This window comes from Adiantum capillus-veneris, chromosome 2 (assembly GCF_014529385.1).
Source record: "Adiantum capillus-veneris isolate H3 chromosome 2, ASM1452938v2, whole genome shotgun sequence".
Lineage (NCBI taxonomy): Eukaryota > Viridiplantae > Streptophyta > Polypodiopsida > Polypodiales > Pteridaceae > Adiantum > Adiantum capillus-veneris.
Window position 1 is genome coordinate 62,854,313 of NC_140932.1, and position 27,300 is coordinate 62,881,612.

Below are 27,300 nucleotides of genomic sequence, written 5' to 3' on the forward strand. Positions count from 1 at the left end.
TCCGGCTATTGTTTAGGTATCAGTTCATTTTGGTCGATGACTTCAAGGCCTAGGGCGAGAAATAATCTTTACTTGGCTTAAATTTGACGGCGCGTCAAAGTTAGCGGGAAGGAGCCGGATCGCCATAGCCACGCGTTTCAACGGTAGAAGGAAGCGCAGCGCCATCACAGCAGGTCATCGCTTCGTTGCTCCACTGTCTTTGTTGCCGCCATCGGCAGGTTTATCTTATCTTGGTTTCCCTCTCTTTCTCTCGCTTTGTCTCTCTCACACACACACACACACACACACACACACACACACACACACACACACCGCCCTGTGAAGAAGTTGGAGGGCCGCCTTGCTGCTTGAGGGTTCCAGTGGCTTCATTTTGCGAATGGATGGTTGAATCAGGCCGGTTTATTCGATTCGTTAACTTTTCTTCTGTAATGGAGTTGGGATTTCTGGCATATTTCTTCTTCGTGAGCGTGCTGCTTATGTCCGGCAGCACACAGGCAGCTAAAGTAGCTTCTCCATTGTGCCTCAAGCGTACTCTCACTGATATTGCAGCCTTGCAAGGCGATCTATGCTATCCTCACCTGCATGAAGATGATTGCCGGCCTAGGGTCTTGCAAGTAAGCTTATTCATCTTGAATGCTTGTGTTAGGTCTTTTGCACTCTTGGTTTGTGATTGTGCAGCCAATGCCAAACTTTCCATTCCAAGGGCCCGAGGATCTTTGCTTATGGGTCATTTCTGGTGGCATGTTAGGTTGATGGTCGCGACATAAACAGGGCTTTTAGCCTTTACAGGAAAAGAAATTACGAATACACTGCTTTGCTGTTTTATGTGGAGCGGTGTCCATTTTCCAGAAGCACACGACAAATGTTTGATCTGCTTTCAATCCTTTTCCCAGCGATTCATCATATTGCAGTAGAATCGTCTGGTCTTTGGCCAAGGTGAGTTGGAGGCAGAAACAAAGTATTTGGCAATTCAGTTCTGCTCATTTCACTTCACGACATCTAGTAGTTGATTTGCACGTTGTTATAATTTATTTTGGATTGCTATCATATGGACGATAGAAATGTAGTCTGGTATGGATGTTGTAAACATGGTCTGGCAAGGATTCTTATTGTTGTGATATGAGGATGCTATTTTTTAGGTGACAAGTTCTCTCAATTGAGGTATGCTTGAATGAGGTTATTACTTATGGTGCATACTGGCACAGTGAATTTTAAAAAGGAGATGCACTTTGCGGGACACATTATCTTGTAGGGGTGGAGTAAGCATGGATCCAGCGGTAGTCGTGAGAGATCGGCCACCTGTAAAGAATGTAAATGATGCGAGGAGCCTTTTGGGCTTGTGCTCACTTCAGTTGTTTCATTTGACTCTTTGCAACGATTGCAGCTCCCCTACATGAGCTGACGGAGACAAGTGTTCCTTTTATTTGGGACAATGATTGATCATTGCCTTTTAAAGGTTAAGAGAGAGGCGGACCATGTCTTTCTTTTGTTGCCAAATTTGCAGAAAGGTTTTCTGGCACACTGTGATGCATGTGGAGGTAAGAGTGGGCTGTTTTGCAGAGCAGAAGGGTCATGTGATAGTGTATAGGGCGGATTGCATACCAAGGCAGAGCAGTTTGCTTAGATCTATGGGAAACAGCTATTGGCATTTGTACATCCTCTAGCAGAAACCCTACTCGGATAGCAGGAGGGTCATGTGAGAGAAGATTGCTTACCATCTATGCGAAAAAGCTTTTGGAAGTTATCCTTCCGTCAAGCTTTTGGAAGTGCTACTTATTGGGTACAAATCTTAGTGTGTATTGAGACCATCAGACTTCGAGATATTTCCTTACCTTTGCTAAGTGGCGTGTGAAATAGATGAGCTGGACAAACTTCTTCTATACATTTTAAGAAAGTGCATAGCGCAAGGCTGGTTGCAGACGCTTTTGCCAGTATTTTTGTGAGTTTGCAGAATGGGGAGGCGGAACGCAGTCTTTCTATCAAGGATGGCTTTTGGATGAGACAACAAAGCCAAAAAGCACGACAAAAAGTAGAAGAAAGGAAATGACTTCCCGGGTTATTTGGGTCGTCAATCTACTTTTGCCTTGGCAAGAAAGCAAACCAAGTGTGTGCGATTTGAAGGAGTATCCAGTTCTTCTTCTTCTTCTTCTGACATTTTTTCTAGCTCTTTTGACTCGAGCGAAGAAGATAGGAAAGGGAAAAAGCGAAGCAGAAAGCAAAGCTTTGGAAAGGGCAAGAAAAAGGCAAAGAAGCCTAAGTTTCGCCCAGTTTCTGACAGTTCTACAGAGGACTTGTCTTTAGATAGTTCAGACTCCGACGATCACAGATTTTACGCAAAGAAGAAGCATTTTTATAAAGCCAACCAGTATGACTTCCTCGAAGATAAAAGCAAGAAAGTTTGAGAATTTAAAGAAGGTGGATAACCAATTAAGTTTGACACTTTTTCTGGATTCCGAGATGCTTCGAGGGCTTTGGCCTTCATATAGCAGTTTGATATAGCTTTCTCTAGAGGGCATTACTCAGAGCACTCCAAGATTCGGAGGGCTACCTCTTTCTTCAAGGGAAATGCTCGAGCATGGTGATCCACCCTTCTATTAAATAAGAAAGCGCCAGTTAAATGGCTGAAATTTAAAAGGCTTTTTATTTCTTCTTGGCTGACTCGAGAGTACGAACGAGATATACGAACTGCTTGGAATCATCTTTGGATGACCAAGAGAGATTCTTTGGACGCACATTGCGAGAGATTTTGGAGCTCTTTTCTACCAGCTTCTTCATTGAAGAAGATTTCGTTTAAAGAAGAGATTTGAGCGGTTTTGCTGCAGACTTCCTACAAAGATCCGAGATCACTGCTTAGAACAACATTATGATTCTATTCAAGAATTGATGAGTCATGCGAAACGGGGTTTTACGATCCATTCTGGCTATGCGACTTACCCCACATATGAGATCATGACTTAGAGACCGAATAGACTTCTAATAATGAAAGTAGAAAGAAGAAGAGCCTCCAAGAAAAGAAAGATAAGGATTCACGACTCCGGCTTACTCTTCGAGAGAGAGCCAACTACATCAAAGAGGGGAAGTGTTTTGGATGTGGAGAACATAGGCATGTCTCCGCGAAGTGCCCTAAAAAGGCACAACAAGGACAAAATGAAGACATGCCAGAGAGTTCGAGAGCAACTAAGGGAAGTGGCAAAAAAGGCAAGAGGAAAGCAAGACTGGTTTCAGATTCCATGGGTACTGATCCAAGCACGATTAATAAAAGTACAGAACTTTGCCGAGCTTGGGGCAAAGTGAAAGATCAAGAAGCCGTGATTTTCTTTGATGGAAGAGCCAAGGCAAACTTCATTTCACCTGAATTGGCGGCGCGGCTTGAGATTACACCCGATCGGATGGACCACAAGCAGAGTCAGTTCTAGTGGCACCCGGACGGGACATAGCCATTACACCTGTCATTGGCAAACTTCGGTTGCATTGTCAAGGGTACTTGGGGCAAGAGGACTTTTACATAATGCCCTTGGAAGGTTGTGATGTCCATTGGAGTCCCTTGGTACCATAAGAACAACGCCGTGGTTGATTATCGGGCGAAGAAAGCGACATTGATAAATGAAAAGGGTCGAAGAATTGTACTTGCTGTGAAATTGAAGAGCGAGTCTGTCCCTATTGTATCGGCTTCGGCTGTTTTTAAATTAATGAAATCCAGTCTGTTTGTTTACTCGATCTATTTGAAAGAGTTAAACGATGAACACATGACGAATATGTCTGAACTTTATAAAGAATGCCAAGATTTTCTCCACTCTCATGCCGATTGCTTTTCTGAGGGCCTGCCAGGCAAGTTGGCACCAGCTTATCCTGAGGATCATACTATTGATCTGATACTTGGAAGCACACCACCGAACCGACCACCTTACTGTGTGAGCCGAGCCTAGAATGAAGAGATTATGAACCAAGTGAAAGACCTCTTGGAAAAGGGTCTTATCCAGCCGAGTACTTCATCTTACTGCTCTATGGTGTTGTTGGTTTTGAAGAAAGACGGATCTTGGAGAATGTGCATTGATTATAGAGCTCTCAATAAAATCACCATTAAGAACACATTTCCGACTCCTAGGATCGATGACATTCTAGACCGACTATACGGATCCTCTTGTTTCAGCAGGATCGATTTGAAAAGCGGATATCATCAGATCCGAATCGCACCAAGAGATGTCTACAAGATAGCTTTTTGGAAGACCTTCAGCTTATCCGAATATTTGGTGATGCCTTTTGGCCTTACCAATGCTCCAACGACTTTTAAGCGACTGATGGACATGATTTTCAGAGAGTACAGATCTTTTGTTGGCACTTTCTTTGACGACATTATTGTCTTCTCCAAGGATGAGGCAAAACACAGATATCTGCTACAGGTCTTTCAGGCATTACGAGATCACAAGTTGGTGATAAATGCAAAGAAGAGTGAGTTTTTCCTACTAGAGATACACTTTTTGGGACTCATCGTCTCAGCAGCAGGAGTGCAGATGCCAGATGGACCCGACGAAGATTGAGACTATACGTGATTGGCCCGATTTGAAGAATGTCCATGAAGTTAGAAGCTTCTTGGGCTTATGTTCTTACTACCGGCGGTTCATAAGAAAGTTTGTAGAGGTTGCTTTCCCTTTGGATTTGTTGACACAGAAAGGAGTCCCTTTCTCGTGGGGACCCACAGTCTACAGAGGTAACTGCCTTTCAGACATTGAAAGAGAAATTGACTACAGGACCTGTTTTGACTTTGCCGGATTTGCAGAAGTCATTCAAAGTATATTGTGATGCTTGTGGTCGTAGTCTAGGTGCGGTCTTAATGCAAGAAGGCCACGTCATTGCTTGTGAGAGCCGATTGTTTTCAAGGCCAGAATTGACAACATAGATAAATGAGAAAGAGCTTTTGGCGGTTATCCATGCTCTTACTCAGTGGCGACATTACCTACTCGGAGCCGATTTTACAAACTCACATATCACCAGAGTTTACGATACTTCTTGTCACAGAAGCAGCTATCGGAAAAGCAGATGCGGTGGGCGAACATCTTGTCACAGTTTCACTTCCAGATTGTCCATGTGCAAGGAGAGAAGAACTTGGTGGCAGAAGCTTTGTCTTGGAAGCCGTTGGTCTTGGCTATTTCCGCGATACATCATAGAAGCTTTGAGGGTATGGTCGATCAGTACGCCACAGATCCAGATTTTGCATATGTATTCGATCGAATACAAAATGGCGGGGTAGTAGCGGGATATTCCATTCGGGATGGCTACTTGCTGAAGAAAACGATGTGGTGCATTACACAGCCGTTGAGGGAAAAGGTTCTAACCGAATGCCACTGTCCACCATTTATGGGTCACCGCGGCATTGATACCACCTTGAGAGGTGTGGAGAGAGACTTCTTTTGGCCGAGACTCATGAAGGAAGTGGACAATTTTGTACCCAGTTGCTTGGTATGCCAGAAGGTCAGGTTTGACATGCATAAAGCATAGGGATTGTCATAGCCTTTACCCATTCCCATCTGCAGCTGGAAAAGTATTGCAATGGATTTTATTTTTGATCTCCCGAAGATACCGAGTGTGGACGATGGTATCTGGACTATTATTGACAGATTTAGCAAGCGAACTCATTTCATCCAATGAAGAAAACAGTCAAGCCGGATCATTTAGCGAGACTGTTCATTGCCCAGTTATTCAGATTACATGGCATGCCCGAGACAATTGTCTTTGACAGAGACTCCCGATTTTTGGAAGGCTATTTGGGAGAACATTGGCACACGGTTGCAGTTCTTGTCATCTTTCCACCCGTAGATAGATGGGCAATCTGAGATTGCAAATTCAGTCGTACTGGATCTATTGAAGTCTTAAATTTCGGATCAGAAGACTCAATGGGAAAAGTATTTGCCCTTGGTGGAATTTGCCTATAATAACACGATTCACTCTTCGACGGGGAAGGCGCCATTTGAGATTATTGAAGGTGCTATGAAGGTTCCACCCTTTCTAAGCACGAAAGATAAGATTTTTGAAGTCGACCAGTACACGAGGGAGCAGTCTTGCACAAGAGGGAGTCACTCCGCTCCTTTGTCAACAAATTGCCCTGATTTTTGATAATAGAGTCACTGATGTTCCTATTGGATATTGCGAGTTGACAGTACTGTGCTGTAATGACTTTAAGATTTGGAATTCGTGTTAATATGATACTGGTTTGTACTTGACTTGTTCAAGTGTAGGAACTGATAGGCGAAATGACTGTAGTCTTTTGGTGTGATAAATCTCTATTGACATGATTGCAATAAGGATCTAAGCCTTTAGAAGTTGTTGTGTGAAGTTTGATTTCTAGGATTAAGTTTTTAAGATGTCTTTGAGTATTTGTTTTAAGCCAAGTAAGTTGCGTCAACTTATTTTACGCATGCCTTTTCTAAAAACATTTTTAAGTTAATAATGTTTTGTTTTATCTAGTTTTGTTTCGTAGCAAACAAAGTGACTTAGTTTGTTTGTTTGTTTGTTTTTGTTTTTTCTTTTCTTTTCTTGTATCCTTTGCTTTTATAGTTTTATGAGTGCTTTATTCCCTCTTATAATTCGTGAGTTCAAACTATTCTGAACTTATGAAGGTATATTTTTCAATCATCTAGCGGATATGCAAATTTTTTTTGATTTTCGTTGGAGTGGTGACCAGCTGTTGAGCTTCATGAAGATATATTGGGAGGGTGTGCATATCCCAACAACTGTCGATCTTATATTCATGTGTCGATGTGATTTTATGTGTGTATTACTTTTATTCCTCGTTTTAAATAAACTTTTTAATAAGTAATGGGTCTTTTTGTAATTTTGATTGTATCATGATTTATTGTGTAGAGCTTCTTTTTGTCTTGATTTTGATTTGTTTAAGTGTTATGTCTTTAATCTTTTAATTTGTTTTGATTTATCTATTTGTTGTTTTGTGCTTTTGATTGTGTGTGTGGGTTTTTTTTTTTTTTTGGTTGTGAGAAAGTTATAAATATGTGGAATACATGTTTTTAATAAGTAATGGTTTTCTCTTAAAACTCCTAAAAAATAAAATTAACATCTTAATTTGGGTCCCTTGGATCAAGGGTTTCTTGTGTGGTTTCATGAAATATCTCTTGTGAGAGGAGAGGTTGAGTAGTGATTCTAGCAAGGATCACGGGCACTCGATTGCACGCTATTGTCGATGATCGTTTGAGTGTAGTAAGCAGCCTTATTTAAGGACCTCACTGCTTGGCAGCAGCCCTGCTATACAAATGAGGGGTGTGGTTAGCACCAATCTAGTCTTAGGATCTTTAGCCTTGAGGCGGGCGTTGATCTGAAACACTGATCTTACTACAAAAATGAAAAACACTTTTACTTCTTGAACTTCAACTAGCAATGTTGATGACTCTCAAGTACGTCTTTTCGACCCTTCTTTCTTTTCAGTAACTAGAAGTAGTCATAATCTGTATCAAGATAGATTTAAGTTTTTAGCTAAGTCGAATTTGAAGAATTTGCATGATTTTGGTGATGGTTCTATTTGTTGGGCTTCTTTCAAGAATGTCTTAGTTAGTACTCATTACACAAGTTCTTCCATAAAAGCCCTTAATCGTTTGAGACGTTTAAGGAAAAAACATTTTGTGGTAGATCGTGCTTTAAGTCCGGTTCATGCCTCTCAAGTTATTTATGTTATTTATAGTATTCATGATAGTTCTATGATGTATGTTGGCCAAACCTTTTGAACAGCTTTTCGGGAGGAACATATAAGAGAAGGGAGAAAAGTTCAAAGTAAGAGCACCGTACGTGAAAGTGTGAAACCCTTGTATGCGGCAATAGCAAAACATGGCTTTGAGTCTTTCTATCGTTTTTTCATTGAGCACATAGAGGATAATTTTAGAAACTCTAAAGAGATCTATAAATCAGCATGGCCTCGAGAGTTGTTTTGGATGAGAACTTGGCATACTTTTTCCCTAAAGGTTTCAACTTGGAAGGAAAGTCTTTTTTACGTAAAAATAAGTCAATTTACCATAAGAAACCTATGCTTTGGCGAAGGCATCCCAAACTAGAGTTAGTTCTCCCTTCAAGTCAGTTTAAAAGAACTTGGATTCTTAAAGGTTCTTGTTCAGATCCACCTTCTATCCCTGAAATCAATCCAGTTGTCTTACACAACACTATTTCTAGTAGAGTACAAGGTCTCCCTAGGGCTTCAATCTCTAGAATTGAGAGTGATGGCCCTTCTAACCATAGAATTTTTGCTTGTAGGGATTTCAAACGGAGATTGATTTACCTATTTAGAGCCATGGAGTTGGGTTCTTTTTTCTATAAATTATTTGAAAGGTATAATATAAGGATTCTATTTAAGCTCTTGTATACCCTTGAGTACTACTCTTTTGAAGATGTGGAGCTAAGAGAGTCTCATAGTACTCAACTTCGAGTATTGTTAGGCAAATTTCTGAAGTCGAAGTGTCCTAGTCTGAAATATCCCTTGGTTGGAAAGAAAGCTTTGTTGATAACTATCTTTACCTCCCCTGATTTATACAAGATTGGATTAAGCTCTATTTTGAGATCTCAAGAAGCTTTGGATGCTCTCCCTCCTTGTGTGAGAAAGGTATGGAACCATCTTGTCGTAGCTTTCAAATGTGTGAAAACTTTAGGACAAAAAGCTTTCAACTACCTGACATCGGACGTAATCTTAAAAAGCAAGAAAGGCTAGCATTCTCAAGTATTGATTGTCCTTGTAGTAAAACTGTCTTTTCTTCTTACGTAAATGGAGCTTTGGGTCATGTAGTTACTGTCTATTGTTCTATTCTTCCTTTGGATTCCTTGAAAGACCTTTTCTCAAGAGGTACTAAATATAGACTCCCTTCCTCAAATGGCTCTTGACTTCTCAAAACCATAGAGAAAGGAATTTCTTGTTTCGTAGTAAAGTTTGAGGAGTCTTTAAGAGTTCAAGGTGTTTTTACCCATTGGAAGTCTGTAGTCCTCAAGCAAGCTTCTTTGAAATTAGCATCTTGCTCTAGGAATGTTTCTTCAGGAAGGATAGCTTATCTTCTTTTGATCGTGATCTTCTTAACAAATTTCATCGTGATTTTGTAATCTCCTACGTAGATAAGTGCTCTAATAACTTTGTTGTTACGTGCAAAAAGTTCTATTTAGAATGCTTGTTCGGTGAAGTAAACTCTCAGACTTAAAATGATTGTGATCTTTCGATGCAAGAGGTTATCTTGAAACATCAAGAATTTTGTAAGTCTTTTGGTTTCAAGTGCCAGCCTAAATTACCTTTTCTATATACCGTTTGGAAGTTCCACAAGAACCCTATAAAGCCTAGATTTATAGTTGCTTCTTGTAACACCTCTTTGACAGAGGTTTGCAAATGGCTTAGTTATTGCTTCAAAGCCATTTTACTTAGTGTAAATGAATTGTGGAAAAATATGCTAAAGGAAGCAGACGTACCTATCGATTCAAGTTGGATTTTAAATAATTCAGTAGGTGTGATTCCTGTTATAAAGTTTTTGAACCCTTCAAGAAGCCTTAAGGAGAAATCTTCTCCTTTTTGTCTCCAAACTTTTGACTTTACAATGCTATATACGAAGCTAAATTTGGAGGACCTTAAATTTAGAGTCAAGTCTCTTATTTCATAGGTTTTTGTGTACAAGCTTGAGAAGGATAGGTACAAGGCATTGCTAGAAAAGTAAGCCTTGAACTTTGACTTCTTATGGTTGAAAAGTAAGAATGTAGATGTAGACAAAGGAAGAAAGAGATTAAACAGGATTGTAGATGACATTGACATTATATCTTGGTTAACTTTTCTTTTGGACAATTTATATATAACCATCGACAACTCTCTTTTTAAGCAAACAATTGCTAATTTCTATCTTTTTACTTATGAGTTTGATTTTATGGAGCGTCTTGTCCTTGCTAACACTTGCCCAATATTTTTGCACAAGTTATGCAATGTAAGACGCTCTGTAGATGATCCTTTTGTTCATGACATTCCTTGTTTTCAAGATTTTATGTACTTAAATTTGAGTTCTGTAGGCGGAGGAATTTATCCTAAGGAGTTTTGTGAACTTAATTGTACCACAAATAGTGATTGTTGTGCCTCTTTAGACCTTAAGATTTTTCAGACTCCCTTGGGATTAGAAGTAGATATCTATGATAAGCGCCTTGAACCAGAATATGCCAATCTAAATATCATGCGTATTCCTCACATTTCTTCGAACATTTCTCTTTTAGCTAAGTACGGTGTCATTTGCTCTTAACTATTTAGATTTTCTCGTCTTTGTTCTAGTAAATCTGCTTTTGTTGTTCAATCTTGCCATCTTATTTCTTTACTAGTTGAAAAAGGATACTCATTCAAAAGAATCATGAAAAACGTTCGTTCATTTTTGCATCGTAGTAAGTTTAGTTTAATGTTTCTTTCTTTGGAATATTTAAGATAATCAATAGTAAATTCAATAGAACTGGGGAGCTAAAAAGCTCAATTATTGTTTGACTTAATAACACCTTATGTTGTTGTTTTGATCGCTAGCGCTTCTAGTATTTTTACTATAGCTTGACAAATGCTAGCCTTTATCATGGCTGAGTATACCCATCACCTTTGGAGGGTGATAGAAACTCAACTCGTTGGTTTTGTAGAGTACGTTCAAAGCATGAATGAACTCTATACAAACCTGCACCTACTCTTAGGCATTGACGACGTGAGTAGGGATGTCATAGGTATTGTCCAAGCTATGCATGATAAAGGTGATAATTTTATTCTTCCTGTTTGGCCAAGCAGCGAAGTTGAGGTCACATATTGTCAAGTTTGGATCTTTGCTCTTCGTAGGTTTGTAGTAGTATTCATTTTTCGATTTCGTATCTAGCTTACCTGAGGACTCAAGAATGTGTTCCTTTAGAAGTTGTTGTGTGAAGTTTGATTTCTAGGATTAAGTTTTTAAGATGTCTTATCCTTTTTTGCCTAAAGTTGAGTACTTGTTTTAAGCCAAGTAAGTTGCGTCAACTTATTTTACGCATGCCTTTTCTAAAAACATTTTTAAGTTAATAATGTTTTGTTTTATTTAATTTTGTTTCGTAGCAAACAAAGTGATTTAGTTTGTTTGTTTTTGTTTTTTCTTTTCTTTTCTTGTGTCCCTTGCTTTTATAGTTTTATGAGTACTTTATTCCCTCTTATAATTCGTGAGTTCAGACTATTCTGAACTTATGAAGGTATATGATTGCAATAAGGATTAGTTAATCGGGCATCTGAGAGATCTCGACTAGATCTAGATGCGATTGCTAAATATGTTGCCGATTAATCATGGTCTGAGATTGAAATGATTTTTGAATGTGATTTGTCATGTGATGTCAAGTGATGTTTTGTGATGTGACTGTCGATTGGTACATGTGGTAGATGTGTTGTTCCTAGTGCGTCGGTACTAACAGTTAGTGTCTGCTAAGAGAGTTTATGGTCTCTGCTTGTTTTGTAGGTGTAATCGAGGGCGATTACAATGCTTTTGGGGGGGGGGGGGGGGGGGGGGATGTCACAAACCAGTGACGTGGCATGTCTGGATACATTCACTGAGTGGGGCAGCAAACCTGGCGGCAGTGACACGTGGCAGCAGTATGACAGGCCCGTAAATTGCGCTGCTTTTCACATTGACTTGTTGACGTGGCAAAGTGTACGGATTTCCGCATTTTACGTTGATGTTGTACAAAAATCAGCTTTTTGCACTGGTTGAAGAATTGGCAGCTTTTGGGAATAAGTTGCTTTAATTTAGAGAAGCTTTTGATTACTATTTTGGGTATCCCTTGTAACATCCCTTGTAACCATGGGGCTATACCCTTGCACTTTCCTTCAAGGGTGAATCTAGGCTTATCTTGGATTCGTCTAGGTATATTTTTTAGTCGTATAGCGGACATGCAGACTTCACATTGTGAAGTTTTCGTCCGAGTTATGACCAGCTGATATTGTGCTAATTCTTTCTATCTTTTGTGGTGCGTATACCCTATCAACTACCTCATTTTTGTGCTAATTTTTTCGATTTAATGCTTCTTTTAGTGCTAGGCTTCATCTCCGGAGTCATGGCAGAAACTCAATACGCTGAACTTTGTGTTGATGTATGCTCATGCGTGTGGTGTATGTTGTGTTGGGGAGCATATGCTAGTACCTAGTTCTACACCCACTATTGGACACTGACGACGTTAGCGGGGATGTCATGGTATTTAGTCAATACTATGCATGATGGAACTAATGGTTATATTGTCTTGTGGGTGACTACCATGAGTCTATACCTTGCCCTTTCCTTCAAGGGTGAATCTAGGTTTTTCCTCGATTCATCTAGGTATATCCCTTGTAACAAATAAATAAGTGGGCAGGGCCCTCACTTCTTAGAGAGCATCTGGACGCAGAGTCTGAGAGTGAGAACCCTCCCAGTCACTTTTACTTTGAACACAAATTAATACAAAAAGAAATACCGAAAAGGACGCCAATCTTTGGGGCCAATATCTCTATGCACGGAACTCTGTCAGGCCGTGTCGAATGAAGTGTAAGTTGTGAATTGTTTTGAAGTGAATTTCTGCTGCCCGCCTAGAGGTTAGTCAGAAATCTCCTCTCGAGGTCTTTGGCTTCGCTCCCGGTACGGACTCTCTCATCATGAAAGAGTGCCAGGATGTGTTGTTTACAGTTAAACAAGCTGCTTTCCGAAGAAATTTTTTTGTCTCTCCTCTCTCAGGATGTGATATGATTTTGGGTATACGATGGTTTCGTGAGCATAACCCTCTTATTGATTGGGCAGAAAATACGTTCACTTTCAATGCCAAAAGTGACTCTCCATTGTCATTCGTGTAGAGCAAGTTGTTCATTCTCCATCTCTCAATGCTAATGTGTAGGTGAAGATTGAACGGATTCAGGAGAAGGAGACTCTCTCAGTCTCTTCTTCTCCAAAGCATGATACACAGGATTTGCATGATGATAAGCATGATGATTTGAATGATAATGATGAGCATGATGATTTGGATGACAATGACAAGCATGATGATTTGCATGATTAAGATGTGATTTCTCACAAGTATGATGATTTGCATGAAGAAGATGTGATTGTTCACAAGAAGGATGAGTTAGTGGATACTTTTTCTAGCGACGCTAACCTCATTGCAGATTCGATCAATCACGAACAACCGATCTTGGCTCTCAAGCCTAGGTCCAAAGAACCTTTACAGGAAGTACCGTGTGTTCGAATGATTCGTCAGCACGCATTGTTCGAGTGTTTCGTTCGTGATTGTTTCCTGTATTTTAGTACGCGTCTATATGTGATCCCTTTTCCTAGGCATGACATATTGTACGTTGAGCACGTTTCACTCATGAATGAGCACGGATGTATGCGGATTATTCATGAAAAGGTGAAAAGTATGCATTCAAGGAAGTCACATTCCATGTCTCTTCCTTGGCACGACACAGTTGTAGAAAGAGCACATGAAAGTATGAGCACCAAGCATGGGCATTTCCGTCGTGAATTGCCACAGTTGATTGCTTTAGATCAGAAGAGAGAGATTCGATCTCATGGTTTGCGTGTGTGTGGTGAACGGGTTAACAATCCGTCTCTTTGTTCATCTACATTGCATGCACAGTCTTTGAAGAAGACAAGATTTATTCCCCTCACTTTACATGGAATGGGTATGTTCATGTTTTTGTGTTGGAAGTGGTTTCAGGAATTTTCAGCCGTGGAGATTCTTGAAGATGGAAGAAGCATGACTCTAGACGAAGTTGAAGCATCGAAGGAGCCACAGGAGACTTTGTGTCGCTTTCGGCGCGGCCCAAAGAAGCAAGCGTTGCAGACCTTTATGAAGTTCAAGTACCGCACGACCCACACATCAGAGTGGGCCGACGAAGAGTCCCTTCCAGGATTGCGGATGCTATTGGCGATCTCCCTCGACGACATACAGTTCGGTACCAGTACCTCACTTTGAAAAGGAGGGGATGTCACGTGATATAAGCTATGTGTTCGTGGATAAGCTACAACATGATCAGGGTTCAGCTCAGTCAATTCAGTCTAGAATAGGAAGTGATCTGGCACTTTTGTGAGTTTGTTCGCAGACCGTGCATGTCCAAACACTTAGATTAGATGCATATCCTCTGGTTGCACATAGCATGATCATTAGATTACAGTCAGAACCCATCAGTAGCATTTTTATAGTGCATAGACCTATTTTCCCTATTTTTGACATTGTTCACTAATTATTTTTTAATGACTTTAGTTTGTATATAAGCAAACCTAGCGCTAGCACTTCCTGGAAGAAAAGGCAACAGGAGCATCGCTCAACATGCACCTTCTCAGCAGGACCCCCAACAACATGGCCTAGCTTTTTTGCAACTCAGCATCAAGCTAGCGTTTTTGCAAGATCAGATCAGCCTTGGCGATTTTGCATTGTAGAGGAGCTTCGGCATTAACAGACATAGCAGAACCACTTCACGACAGCAGATCAGCCCTAGCGTTAGTGGATTTTATCTAGCAACAGATTTTCAGCCCTAGCGTTTTTGCATCTACAGACACTTCAACGTTTTTGCAGATCTTCGCGACGGAATCCTACAAGCATCAGCGTTTTCAGTTTTCAACAGTTAACACTCGCAGAAGAAGTCCTGAACCTCGCAGATCTCACCTTCCCGCAGCTGATCCTCGCCGCACGGTCTGATTCCGCAAGGTTTACAGATTCAGCCCGGAAAACGCAGATTTCAGCATCTGCGTTTTCAGCGCGTTGTCGTCGCATCGTCGTCATCGACATTGTCATAACCGACATAGAGTTAGAATTCAGCAGATAAAGATTTGCAGATTTCAACCATTAGCGTTTTCAGTTTTCAGCCAGTCTCGTCGTCGTCCTCATCGTCGTCGACATCGTCGGCAAGTCCAAGCATTGTAGAGATTTGTGCACTCATAAGTAGACCGCTCTCGCCATAGAGAGTGGGGCCTTCGGAGGAGGGTTTGACAACAGTCTGGTGTCGTATTCTCTTCTTTATCTCTCAGTCTCAGCACCTTCATTCACAATGTCCATTCACTTTGTTTGTGTCCATTGCACTCTCTCACTAAAAGAACGGAAGGCTCTCCCTTCCGTAAGTAAAAGGAATCCTTGAGCACAGTTCGGAGCACTCATCTTGAGCAAAGTTCAACATTCACTTCTGCTGCACCTTACACCAAACCTGGCGAGGGCTGAATAGTGAAAACGCAGGTTTCCAACCTGATTTCGGCAGCATAATGGCGCTAGAACCCCTGTAGGTCAAAAGTACTTGTCTAGGACGGATTCCCTCGCAATTTAGGAGCTTTCTGGTGAGTAGTAACAGAATTTCAGCATGCTGTAATTCATGTTTTTCCACTGTCTGGTGCCCACAACCCTGTACATGCATCCCAAGGCTTTCCTAGGGCTCCCCTGGCGTTCTCTTGCAGTTTAGGTGCGAAACCCTAAATCTGCAGAAAAACACAGGAGGCTGTAATTCTTTGTTTTGGATCGTTTTTTTAGCAGAGCGAACATGTCTACGCGTGTCCCAAGGGCTCCTGCACGCAATGGGACAACTCCCTTGTAAATTGGACGAGTTTTCATGCGAGAAAACTCTCCAAATCCGTGAACTTTCGCGATGGAACTGTGCGACGTGCGTACCTGTGGGAGATTAGCAATTTGCTAATCCAGTTCTTGTTCAGAAGGCTCTTGCCTTGGCAAACGCGCATAAACCTCCCTGAACTATACATAGTCAACTAGTGGGGCAATGCTATGGTAGGCCGAAAAGCACTCCAATTGCAAGAAAAAACATGGCTGCTCTACAACAATAGGTTTTTGTTCTGAAAAATGTAAACATACATAATGTATCAATTATTAACGTAGCCATACTAAAATGATAATTTAATCATCAAGAGAAGTACTAGAAAACAAGTAGCTGGCCTCCTTAAACATCTAGCGATACATCAAACAAGAAAACAAAGTGTTGGCTTACCAAATACATTGGTGGTGAATGCATTTTGGAGGAGGAAAAGCGTAGCTCTGCAATAGGGGCAATGCAATGCATGCCAGCGCTGTTGACAAGGATGTCAATGCGGCCATGCTCTTTAAAGAGCATTAGTGACTCTATTCAAAATCGGGGTAATCCGTCGACAAAGGAGTGGAGTGACTCCTCTCTTGTAAAAAACCACTGCACTAGATTCACCCATACTGAAATCGGGGTTCTATCGAAGTAGACTATGCTAAACCAAATGCTTAAAGGTAAAGTTCCAAAATCTGAGGAGTATCTACTAGGTCCTCCTCCATCCACTTCGCATCCAATGCAGGATAGTTCTTGAATTTAACCAAGAACAGCCTAATCACTTTACCTTTAATCTTTCTGTCCTTGTGTGCCAATATCTGATCTGCAACAAGTATCTCCTCGCTTTCTTCCACTTCAGGTTAGTCATCTGGCTCCCCGTCATCGGGCACATCGCCTTTAAAAGGCTTCAATAGATGTGAATCTTCCAAGTTTCGGAGAGCTTCAGTCTAAAGGAGACATCATTTATCTTTTCTTTTATTTGGAAATAGCCATAGTACCTCATGCTAAGCTTTGAAAAAAGTCGCTCCTTTTCCTTTTTCTTTCTTAGGCGTGCCTTCTCACAACGTAAAAGCACCTAATCGTCCTCCTTTAATTTCAAATATTGACAATGTTGATTTGCTGCCTTCTTGTGTCTTTCTTGAGATTCCGTTGAAGCCTCCCGCACCTTGGCAAAAGCAGTCTCCAAGTCCCTCGTGTACTGGTCGGCTTCAAAAATCTTATCTTTCGTGCTAAAGAAGGGTGGAACTTTCGGAGCACCTTCAATGATGTCAAATGGTGCCTTTCCCGTCGAAGAGTGGGCCATGTTATTGTAGGCAAATTCTACTAAGGGCAATTTTTTTTCTTATTGAGTCTTCTGATAAAAAATGTAAGACTTCAACAAATCCAAAACAACTGAATTTGCAATCTCAGATTGCCCATCTGTCTGTGGTGGAATGATGATGAGAACTGCAACTGTGTGCCAATGTTCTTCCAAATAGCCTTCCAAAATAAACTCGTGAATCAGGGATCTCTGTCAGAGACTATTGTCTCAGGCATGCCATGTAATCTGAAAATGTGTGCAATGAACAGTCTCGCTAAATCATCAGGCTTGACTGTTTTCTTCACTGGAATGAACTGAGCTTGCTTGCTAAATCTGTCGATGACAGTCCAAATGCCATCATGCTCACTTTGTGTCTTCGGGAGATAAAAAAATGAAATTCATAGCAATACTTTCCTAGGGGCGGGTGGGAATTGGTAAAGGCTGTAACAATCCCTATGCTTTACGCCTATCAAACTTGACCTTTTGGCATACCAAGCATTTGCGTACAAAGTCATCCACATCCTTCTCGAGTCTCGGCGAAAAGAAGTAACGCTCCACACCTTTCAAGGTGGTGTCAATGCTGCGGTGACTTGCAAAAGGTGGACAATGGCACTTTGTCAAAACCTTTTTCCTCAACGGTTGTGTTACGCACAACATCGTTTTCTTCATGAAGTAGCATCCTGTATGGAATATCCCGCTACTACCTCCCCATTCTGTATTTGAGTGAATACATCCGAAAAATCCGGATCCATGTCGTACTGATCAACCATGTCCTCGAAGCTTCTATGATGAATCGCAGAAATAGCCAATACTAGCGACTTCCGAGACAAATCATCTGCCACCTAGTTCTTGTGTCCGTGAACATGAAATTGTGACAAGATGTTAGTCCACCGCATTTGCTTTTTGGAAAGCTGCTTCTGTGACAAGAAGTAGGGTAAACTCTGATGGTCAATAAAGACCGTGAAATCGGCTCCGAGTAGGTAATGTCGCCACTGAGTAAGAGCATGGATCACTGCCAATAGCTCTTTGTCATAAATCTGTGCTGTCAATTCTGGCCTTGAAAACAATCAGCTTTCATAGGCAATCACATGGCCTTCTTGCATTAAGACTCCCAGACTACGACCACAAGCATCACAATATACTTCAAATGACTTCTGCAAATCCGGCAAAGTCAATATTGGTACAGTAGTCAATTTCTCTTTCTGTGTTTGAAAGGCAATCATCTCTGTAGGTCCCTACGAGAAAGAGACTCCTTCTATGTCAGAATGTGCAAAGGGAAAGCTACCTCTGCAAACTTTCGAATGAACTGCCGGTAGTAAGAACATAAGCCCAGAAGCTTCTAACTTCATGAACATTCTTCAAATCAGGCCAATCACGTATAGCTTCATTTGTACTTCTGCTGTTGTGACGATGTGTCCCAAAAAGTGCATCTCCGGCAAGAAAAATTCACTCTTTTTGGCATTGATAACTAACTTGTGATCTTGCAATGCCTGAAAGATCTTGTAGCAGATGGTGTCTATGTTCTGCTTCATCCTTGGAGAAGACTATAATGTCATCAAAGAAAGTGCCGACAAATGATCTATACTCTCTGAAAATCTTATCCATCATTCGGTTGAAAGTCACTGGAGCATTGGTAAGGTGAAAAGGCATCACCAAAAATTCATATGAAACAAAGCTCGTCGGAAAGGTTGTCTTGTAGACATCTCCCGTTGCGATGCGGATCTGATGATATCCTCTTTTTAAATCAATCCTGCTGAAACAAGAGGATCCCTTTGCGATGGATTGTTGAGAAAAAAACTATTGCATACTGTGGATCATTCGCAAACTTAATCATTTGCTTTGTGTACTCGTCAACCTGCTGTCGACGCTTTATCTCTTGAAGTTTGTATTGAGTAGGTTGAGGTGGCCCGTACTCTTTCTCTATTAAATGATCAAAATCTTCTTCGTGATCTCCCGCATTAACCTCAAGTTTGTAGCACACTTCATTGATTTTCTCGATCACTTTGAAGAGTCCAAAGTATCTTTTAGACAGCTTTAAAAAATCTTTGTCTGCCTTGAACTTTGCTTAAACTTGTTTTTATCAAACTTAAGTAGGACATAGTCATCTTCTCTAAAGATTAAACGTTTTTGTCTTTGTTTGCTTGCTTCTTCTATCGTTCTTGAGTTGCCTTGATTGTAGCTTTTACTTGATTCATGGCTGTCTTGAAGTCTGTGACAAATTTCTCATATGTAAAAACTTTATCCTTCGTGTGGATGATAGGTGGAGGTATTACTCTTCGTTGTATGACTTTCCTGGGGCTTTCCCTTTTGACGAGTGTAAACTCTAGTAAAGGTTGATACTCTTTCCATTGTGATTATTGTTTACTAACATAAGCTTTCAACATATCAAGAAAAGTGAGATTCAGGACCTTTGTTTGACCATCAGTTTGTGGATGAAGAGATGAGGAGAACTTTAAAGTTGTCCCCAAATTGTTAATAGAGCAGACCAAAAATTACTAGTAAACTTGGAGTCTCTATTAGAAATGATCTTTGAAGGCATGCCATGTAACCTATGAAGATAGGTTGAATAAAGAGCCGTGCAACTTGTGTGGACTTCAGTGTTTTGAGACAAGAAATGATATGAGCTTGCTTATTGAATTTGTCTACGATGACCCAAATTATGTCATTTCCTTGTGGTGTCACCGTAATTTGAAATCCACAGTGATAGGACTCCAAGGATTGTCTGGTACTGGCTAAGGTTGTAATAATCGTGAAGCTCTTTGTCTTTCAGACTTTGATTATCCTTCAAAGTGCCAACCAATAGAAAAAGCGGTTGTCCTTCTCTATGCCATTGAAAGTTGCTACTCTTTTGGGTGAGGTCATGTAATGGAGAGGTGATATGGGCAAAATGCTTTATGAAGCGGCGGTAATAAGAGCATAACCCTAGAAAAGATCGTACTTCATGCAACTAGATGTATTGGCAGTTCTTGAATTATCTTTATCTTCTCAGGACCATTTGAATGCCTTCTAAAGAGACCACATGCCGAATGTAATTTATTTTATGCATGAAGAACTCACTTTTCTTACCATTTATAAGAAGTTGGTTTTGTTGAAGAACTTGCAAAACTGCTTCAAGGTGTTAGCGATGCTCCTCTTCATTCTTGCTAAATGTAAGAATATCATCAAAGAAAGTATCCACATATTGATGGTGATCTCTAAAAATACACTCCATCGTGCAGTTGAAGGTCGCTGTTAATAGCATTTGTTAATCCAAAAGGAACTACTGTTGGGGTAAAGCCTGTTGGGTTAAAGGCCTAAATAACCCCTTTTTGTATATTTTTATACTTTGTCCAGGTTCATATTGAACCTGGACACATTTTTTAAAGGTCACTTATAATAAAAGTGGGAAAACCCAAAAGTCACTTATTGAGTTTTTCCCAATAACGTGAGCTCTCTCTCTCTCTCTCTCTCTCTCTCTCTCTCTCTCTCTCTCTCTCCCTCTTCGTTATGCTAGCGCTTTCCTTCTGCAGCACAGTGCCTCCGCTTCAAGCCTCAAGGCCTGCACATCTTCGCGTGCACTATCACTTGCACACACCGCCGCGCGCTCATCAACTGGTATCAGAGCCCAATTAGGGTTTGCTCCCAAACCTGCAAACGCTGATTTTCAGCCAAGGAGGTCAACTTTCACGCGAGATTTTGCAATTTCATCGCGAAAGGACTCGTCCTCGGACACTAGAGAGCTCTCGGCAAGTCAAATTGACCTAAAACAGGCTGAAATTAGGTCAAAACCAACAAATTACAAGTTATGACAGCAAAATACAGGTTTTGCAAATGATGTATTAAGGTGTGGGAACACTTTTGCTAAGTCCCCGCTACCCGAAAACACTGAAATTGCCGAAAAACAGGTCCTAAAACAGGTGTTTTCAGCAAATTTCAGATTTACGCAGGCTTTTGCAAGTGTTTTTATGATGCGACTACATTGGGGGAAGTGCAAATTGAAGCAATCTACGCACGTTTGACAAGTTTTGGCTATGTATGACCATTTGTGGCTCAATTTCGTGCAATTTGATGCTACAAATTGGGGCTTTTGCTCATACATGCTTCTAAAGGTTGTGCATTAGCCTTATGTATGTTCTATGAGGTTAAAAACAACTAAAATTGTTGTTTTTGAGCATAAATTCGTTCACTGAAATTTCCTGCGCATAAATTTCAGAAATTGTTTTCTGTGCCTAAATCGACCTATTTTGCCCTAAATTGCTCCTGTGACCATTTGGAGCTGTAGTGTACACCTCAGTGAGGCTATACTCCGGTTTTTGTGCATTTTGCCCAAAAATTCAACGTATTAGCCCTCTTATTCGTGCAACTATGGCCTCATCTTCTTCGGATGTGAAGAATCTCTTCGAGATTAGGAGGTTTGATGGAACAGGTTTCGATCTTTGGAAAGACAGGATCAAGGGAATCCTATTTCTTAAGGATTGTGAAGGGGCACTTGAACATGTAAAGCCACAGAATATGACGGATGAACCATGGGTTAGCCTGAACAAGAAGGTTGCTACATACATTAAAATGGCCATGACCGATAAGACAATCATTGATGTGAAAGGTATCACAAGTGCTTTTGATGTGTGGGAGAAGTTAAAGGGAATGTATTAGAATACAATGGCTGTCAACCAAGTGCATTTGATACGAAAACTTGTTGGCATGCAACTAGATGAGTCTAAGAGCGCTGCAGAGCACTTGTCGTTGTTCGCAGGTACTTTGTCGCAGTTACAGGATTCAGCTTGCTCCCTTTTGATGATAAGCTGAAAGCTATCTTCTTGCTTATGATCTTACCTGAGTCATGGGAAACATTGGTGGTTTCATTGTCCAATAACCCCAATTTGACCTTTGATGGTGTTAGGGGTTCTATCTTGAATGAGGAAATCAAGAGGAAAGCAAGTGGAGAGGGAGGCAGCTCTACCAACATGGTTAGAGGCAAGACAGAAAAGAAGAATGCCTATGCACAAAGGAGTAAGAGTAAGAGTAAGGAAAGGGGAAATGGCAGCAAAGGCAAGGGTGATGTGACTTGCTATCAGTGTGGTTGGAAAGGTCACAAGAAACCCGATTGCAGGTACTACAAAGCCGAGTTAGAACGGAAACAGAATGGCGGAGAAAAAAAGAAAGAGAAGAAGGAAGTCAAGACAGAAGCATAGGATAGCTCAAAGGACAAAGAGAAGGCCAATGTGGCTTCTAGTGTTGTGATTGAGGAGCTGTTAGATGTAGAGGACATCTTGTGTACCACTTTGTCAGATGATGATGCTTATGACATTGATGCCTCTCTTAATGTTCATTCACAGGACATGCAGATCACCAAGAGTGATCTTATTGATGCTTTGTTGACTGCCAATGATGCATTATCCCAGACTTGGATTGTTGATTCCGGTGCTTCATTTCATGTGACTCCTATCAAGGAGTGTTTCTCTACTTTTGATGCAGGCAAGCGTCGCCATGGATACCTTGAAAACAATCATGCATGTTCCATTGAGGGTATTGGCATTGTGCATCTCTCCATAGATGACACAAATGAGCTTGTCTTGCATGATGTTAGATATGTGCTGGGAATCAAGAAGAGTCTGCTTTGTGTTGGTCAGATGGATATGCATGGTTACAGCATCTTGTTTGAGAGAGGATCATGGAAAATGACTAAAGGCTCAAGGTTGATTGTAAAGGGTACAAAGAAAGGGACACTTTACTGCATGCATGGATAGGCTGTGTTGGGCAAGTTTATTGCATTGGCTGAAATTAACTCTCACATGGAGTTGTGGCACAAGAGGCTTGGCCATATGAGCCAAAATGGCCTTTCTAAACTTTGTACTTTGAACAAGCTTGATGCTAAAGGCACAAAGCTTGACTTTAAGATTGAATGTCAATATGGCAAGCAAGTAAAGCGTTCTTATTACTCTGGTGTCTCGTAAATCTTGTGTGCTTGATCTTGTACATTCTGATGTATGTAGCATGCCTACTAAGTCTATGGGAGGTGCATGCTATTTTGTCTCCTTTGTTGATGATCATTCTAGAAAAATTTGGGTTTATTTCCTTAAATCTAAGGATGAAGCCTTTGCTGCGTTTAAGAGATTTCATGCATTTGTGACCACCCAAACAAGTAGAAAGCTAAAATGCTTGCGTACGGACAATGGAGGGGAGTTCAGAAGTGCTGAATTTAACAATGTGAAAACTTGGGCATTAAGAGGGAGCTTACTGTGCCATACAGCCCCTCTTCTAATGGTGTGCCTGAAAGATTCAATAGGACACTTTGTGAGAGGGTGAGATGCATGCTGTCCACAGCTAATCTCTCTCATGGATTTTGGGGAGAAGCTTTGAAAACTGCAGTGCATATATGCAATCGATCCCCTCACATGTCTTTGAAAGGTGACATCCTTGAAGAGGTTTGGTTTGGCAAGCCTGCTTCATATGATCACTTACGCATTTTTGGTTGCGAGGCTTTTGTGCATGTCAGACCCGAGTTGAGGAGTAAACTAGATGTCAAATCCATTAAAGGCCTTTTCATGGGATATGGTGAAGAAGGCGAAATGGGTTACAGGATTTGGTTACCTCAACTCAAAAGGGTTGTACGCAACCGGGATGTTGTTTTTAATGAGGCAAGGCTGCTTCAAAACAATTGTGCCTCAAAGCATGACCATAAAAGGGTCAAATTTCAGCATGACCAGCCACCCGTTAGGCCTATTTTTGACCCTCAGGATGCACCACGTATGGCTGAAAATGTAGATAATCCAGTGGTGTTTGAGCCAGATGATATGATGTTGGACAGCAAATTGAGGCTCCCGAAGGGTATTTGCAGCCACGAAACAATGCTGAAAATGATGTACAACAGCCCATTGTTGATGATTTTATTATGCCACCTGATGTAGACCCATTACCGGATAATGTGGATCATTGGGTGAGGCGGTCTACTTGTCCAAGACAGACTGTGAGTAGATATGATCCCTCTTTGCATTACATTATGTTGACAGATGAGGGAGAGCCTCTTACGTATAAAGAGGCAAAGACATGTGAGTCAAGCAGTAAGTGGAAGCTTGCAATGCAAGAGGAAATGAAATCCTTGTATGCAAATGATACTTGGGATCTTGTGCCATTGCCTAAAGGGAGAAAGGCTCTTCCTAACAAATGGGTATACAAGATTAAGATTGTGGATAAAACCCAAGTACAAGGCAAGATTGGTTGCAAAAGGATATGCACAGAAAGAAGGAATTGATTTTCAAGAAATCTTTTCTCCAGTTGTAAAGCTTACAACTTTACGTGTCCTTTTTGCTCTCGTTGCGGTGCTTGATTTGGAATTGAATCAAATGGATGTAAAGACAACGTTTTTGCATGGTGACATTGAAGAGGACATATATATGAACAACCTGAAGGTTTTGTAGTTCCTACACGTGAGGAACTTGTATGCAAACTGAAAAGGGCTCTGTATGGTTTGAGACAATCATCACGGCAGTGGTATAAGAAGTTTGACACTTTTATGCTGTCTCAAGGCTTTAAACGCGACCATGCAGATCATTGTTTGTATACGAAAAGGGATGAAGATGGTAGTCCCATCATACTTGTTCTCTATGTTGATGACATGCTGCTTGCCGAGAAACATAAGATTAGTCTTGATGCTCTGAAACGTAAGCTAAATTCAACATTTGCTATGAAGGATTTGGGTGATGCAGAGCATATTTTGGGCATGCCTATTAAAAGAGATAGAAAGCTGAAATTGCTGTTTTTATCTCAAGAAAGGTACATTGCAAAAGTACTTGACAGGTTTAATATGGCTGATGCTAAGCATCTTGGAGTACCTTTACCTCCATACACTAAGCTTAGCAAAGCAGATTGCCCAAAGGATGAGGTGGCATTGAAAGCAATGAAGGGAATCCCTTATGCATCAGCTTGTGGTTCTTTTATGTATGCTATGGTTGCCACTCATCCCGACATTGCTTATGCAATGGGAGTTGTTAGTCGATACATGTCGAATCCTGGCAAAGCGCATTGGGAAGCTGTCAAATGCATTCTGAGATATTTAAAAGGTACACAATCAAAGTGTATCTGTTATGGCAAAAGTGACTTAAAGTTGCAGGGATATTGTGATGCAGACATGGCAGGTGACATGGATACCAGGAAATCTACCAGTCGATATGTATTTGCCATTGCTGGTGGTGCAGTCTCTTGGTGTTCTAGGTTACAGAAAATTGTGGCATTGAGTACTACTGAGGCTGAATATATTTCAGCCATAGAGGCTTCAAAAGAGGCCATTTGGTTGGGAAGACTTGCAAAAGAACTTGGCATGCCTGCTCATACACCCGTGTTGGGTTGTGATAGCCAGAGTGTTGTCTATTTAGCCAAAAATGCCATGTTTCATGCGCGTACCAAACACATAGATGTGCGGTACCACTTCATACGACAGGTATTGGAGGATGGTCTAGTCAGCTTGACTAAGATCCATACACAGGATAACCCTGCAGATGTTCTCACCAAGAGTCTTGCTAAGGCTCAACATGAGCATTGTATACAGCTGGTGGGAGTTGGTTAACTTAAAGGCGTCATTTATGCCTTTAAGTGGGAGGTTGTTGGGTTAAAGGCCTAAATAAGCCCTTTTTGTACATTTTTATACTTTGTCCAGTTTCTTGGACACATTTTTTAAAGGTCACTTATAATAAAAGTGGGAAAACCCAAAACTCACTTATTGAGTTTTCCCCAAAAACGTGAGCTCTCTCTCTCTCTCTCTCTCTCTTCGTTCTGCTAGCACTTTCCTTCTGCAGCACAGTGCCTCCGCTTCAAGCCTCAAGGTCTGGACATCTTCGCGTGCACTATTACTTGCACACACCGCCGCGCGCTCATCAAAGCCCTATGTGGTTGGTTAGGTCAAGCGCCCGCCCACTACACTTATTCTTTTATCTACATAGTTTTTGTCCTTGCAAAAAAAACGTCTCCTAATGTTGAAAACCGTAATGTGGAGGCCTCCAGCTAGACAGGTTCAAAGACGCAGGAGGATCCAGGATCTACCTCCAGGATCTACCTCTCTTATTAGCATAAATGACATTGAGCTAAGAAACATTTGAGTCATTCTGGGTTTTAAGAGAAGTTTAGGAGCCTTTTGTGACACCACTGTTAAAATCTTGGAAACTATGTGTGCATGCAACTCAAGCTATGTTTTCTATGTTGGATTTAAGAATTCTATCTGTTTTTTGTTTTTAGCAGTGAACTCTCTGAACATGGAGTCCGCAGTTTACCCGCCCTTTTTGTGCATAATAGAACGTCAAGATTTCAGTTCCATGGCCTTCGCTCTTTGCAATCTGTCAGTCAATTTTACGAGGAAAAAACCGGTATAGAAAGGTTTCTTATTTATGTTGTGTATAAAGTATTTGAGCATTTTAATTAATATTTAAATTACTCCGGTGACAGGTTTCACGCACGTCCCTCTAAGCTACTCTCTGAAACAAGTCAGTACCTCTCCAAGGAAGCAGGCGAGCAGGGAAAGGAGCTGGGGAAATCGGTTTGCAAAGTGGCTCTGGGACGACCTTTATCTGGCCTTTGCTGTTTTATTTGTAGTGCTGAGGTCCTTTTTGTATGTCCAACCCAAAATAGCTGCAAGCCTCAGGCGATACTGGAATCTGAAAGGAATGTCTTCAAAGGCTCAAAGGCGCAGTCCGAGTCGTGTGACTGCAGAACAAAGGAAAAAAGTGGCACGAGTGGCCGGGAAAAGTAAAGGCAAAGAGAATGGCAAGGGCGTTCTTTCTGTACCTAGCTGGCCTTCCTCTTCTCTTGCAGCGGTGGCACTTGCTGAATGCAGCGCAAGAGGGGTAGCAGCAGAAGATCCTACCAAAAAAGGGTCGAGCGTGGGCTGAAGAACATACCATTCTGACTGATGGGGGTGCTCCAAAAAGGTACTTTAAGATGCTTGCACAACTTTGTAGAGTATGGAATAGCAGAGTGCGATGGTCTGTCCACTATTTTTTGAGAGGATTTTTGGAGTGCCATGTATATGCAAGGTGAGTCTATAAAGAGTTTTCCTCAGCTATGGCAGTATTGGGACTGTGGTAGGATTAAAATGCTGTTAGTCAGCCTGTTATTGGGAGATCAGAGGCAGCGTATATGTACATTTCTCCTTCATGTTTCCCTTATGTCCTGAATGAGCCAAAATCTTGCTTTTCTTTCCCTATATGGGGTAGGTCAGGTGGGTGTCGTAGTTGTCAAGTGGATCTCACAACCTCTATTAGAGAAGCAAGACTTTGCCTTTTCCTTCTTGCTAACATCTAATGGTTTTGTATCAATATCTGGATATCTAATGTGTCAGGCCTGCTCATGGCCCCTCATATGTGTCAACATGTTTGTTTCACAGCAATGCCCCATCAGGTTATAAATGAATCTCTCGATTCTTACATGAGTGGTCGAGGTTGAGTCGAACACCCACCCCCGAAACAATACCTCTTTCAAGTATAATACTCCTTGGCATGGA

General features: G+C 41.1%; 1 protein-coding gene and 1 pseudogene across 2 annotated transcripts; both read left to right on the top strand.

Moving 5' to 3' along the window:
- The first annotated feature begins 242 nt into the window (after positions 1–242).
- Positions 243–27,300, top strand: LOC147462872 (5'-adenylylsulfate reductase-like 2). Of its 2 annotated transcripts, none has more exons than XM_086485839.1 (4): positions 243–614; positions 749–936; positions 26,040–26,167; positions 26,247–27,300. In XM_086485839.1, exons 1-4 carry the CDS (start codon positions 381–383, stop codon positions 26,687–26,689), a joined length of 993 nt encoding a protein of 330 aa, XP_086341965.1. In that variant the 5' UTR covers positions 243–380; the 3' UTR covers positions 26,690–27,300. The 2 variants fall into 2 exon arrangements, with proteins under 2 accessions (XP_086341965.1, XP_086341970.1); XM_086485844.1 differs by having other exon boundaries at positions 26,043–26,167.
- Positions 8,288–10,483, top strand: LOC147462873 (uncharacterized; annotated as a pseudogene).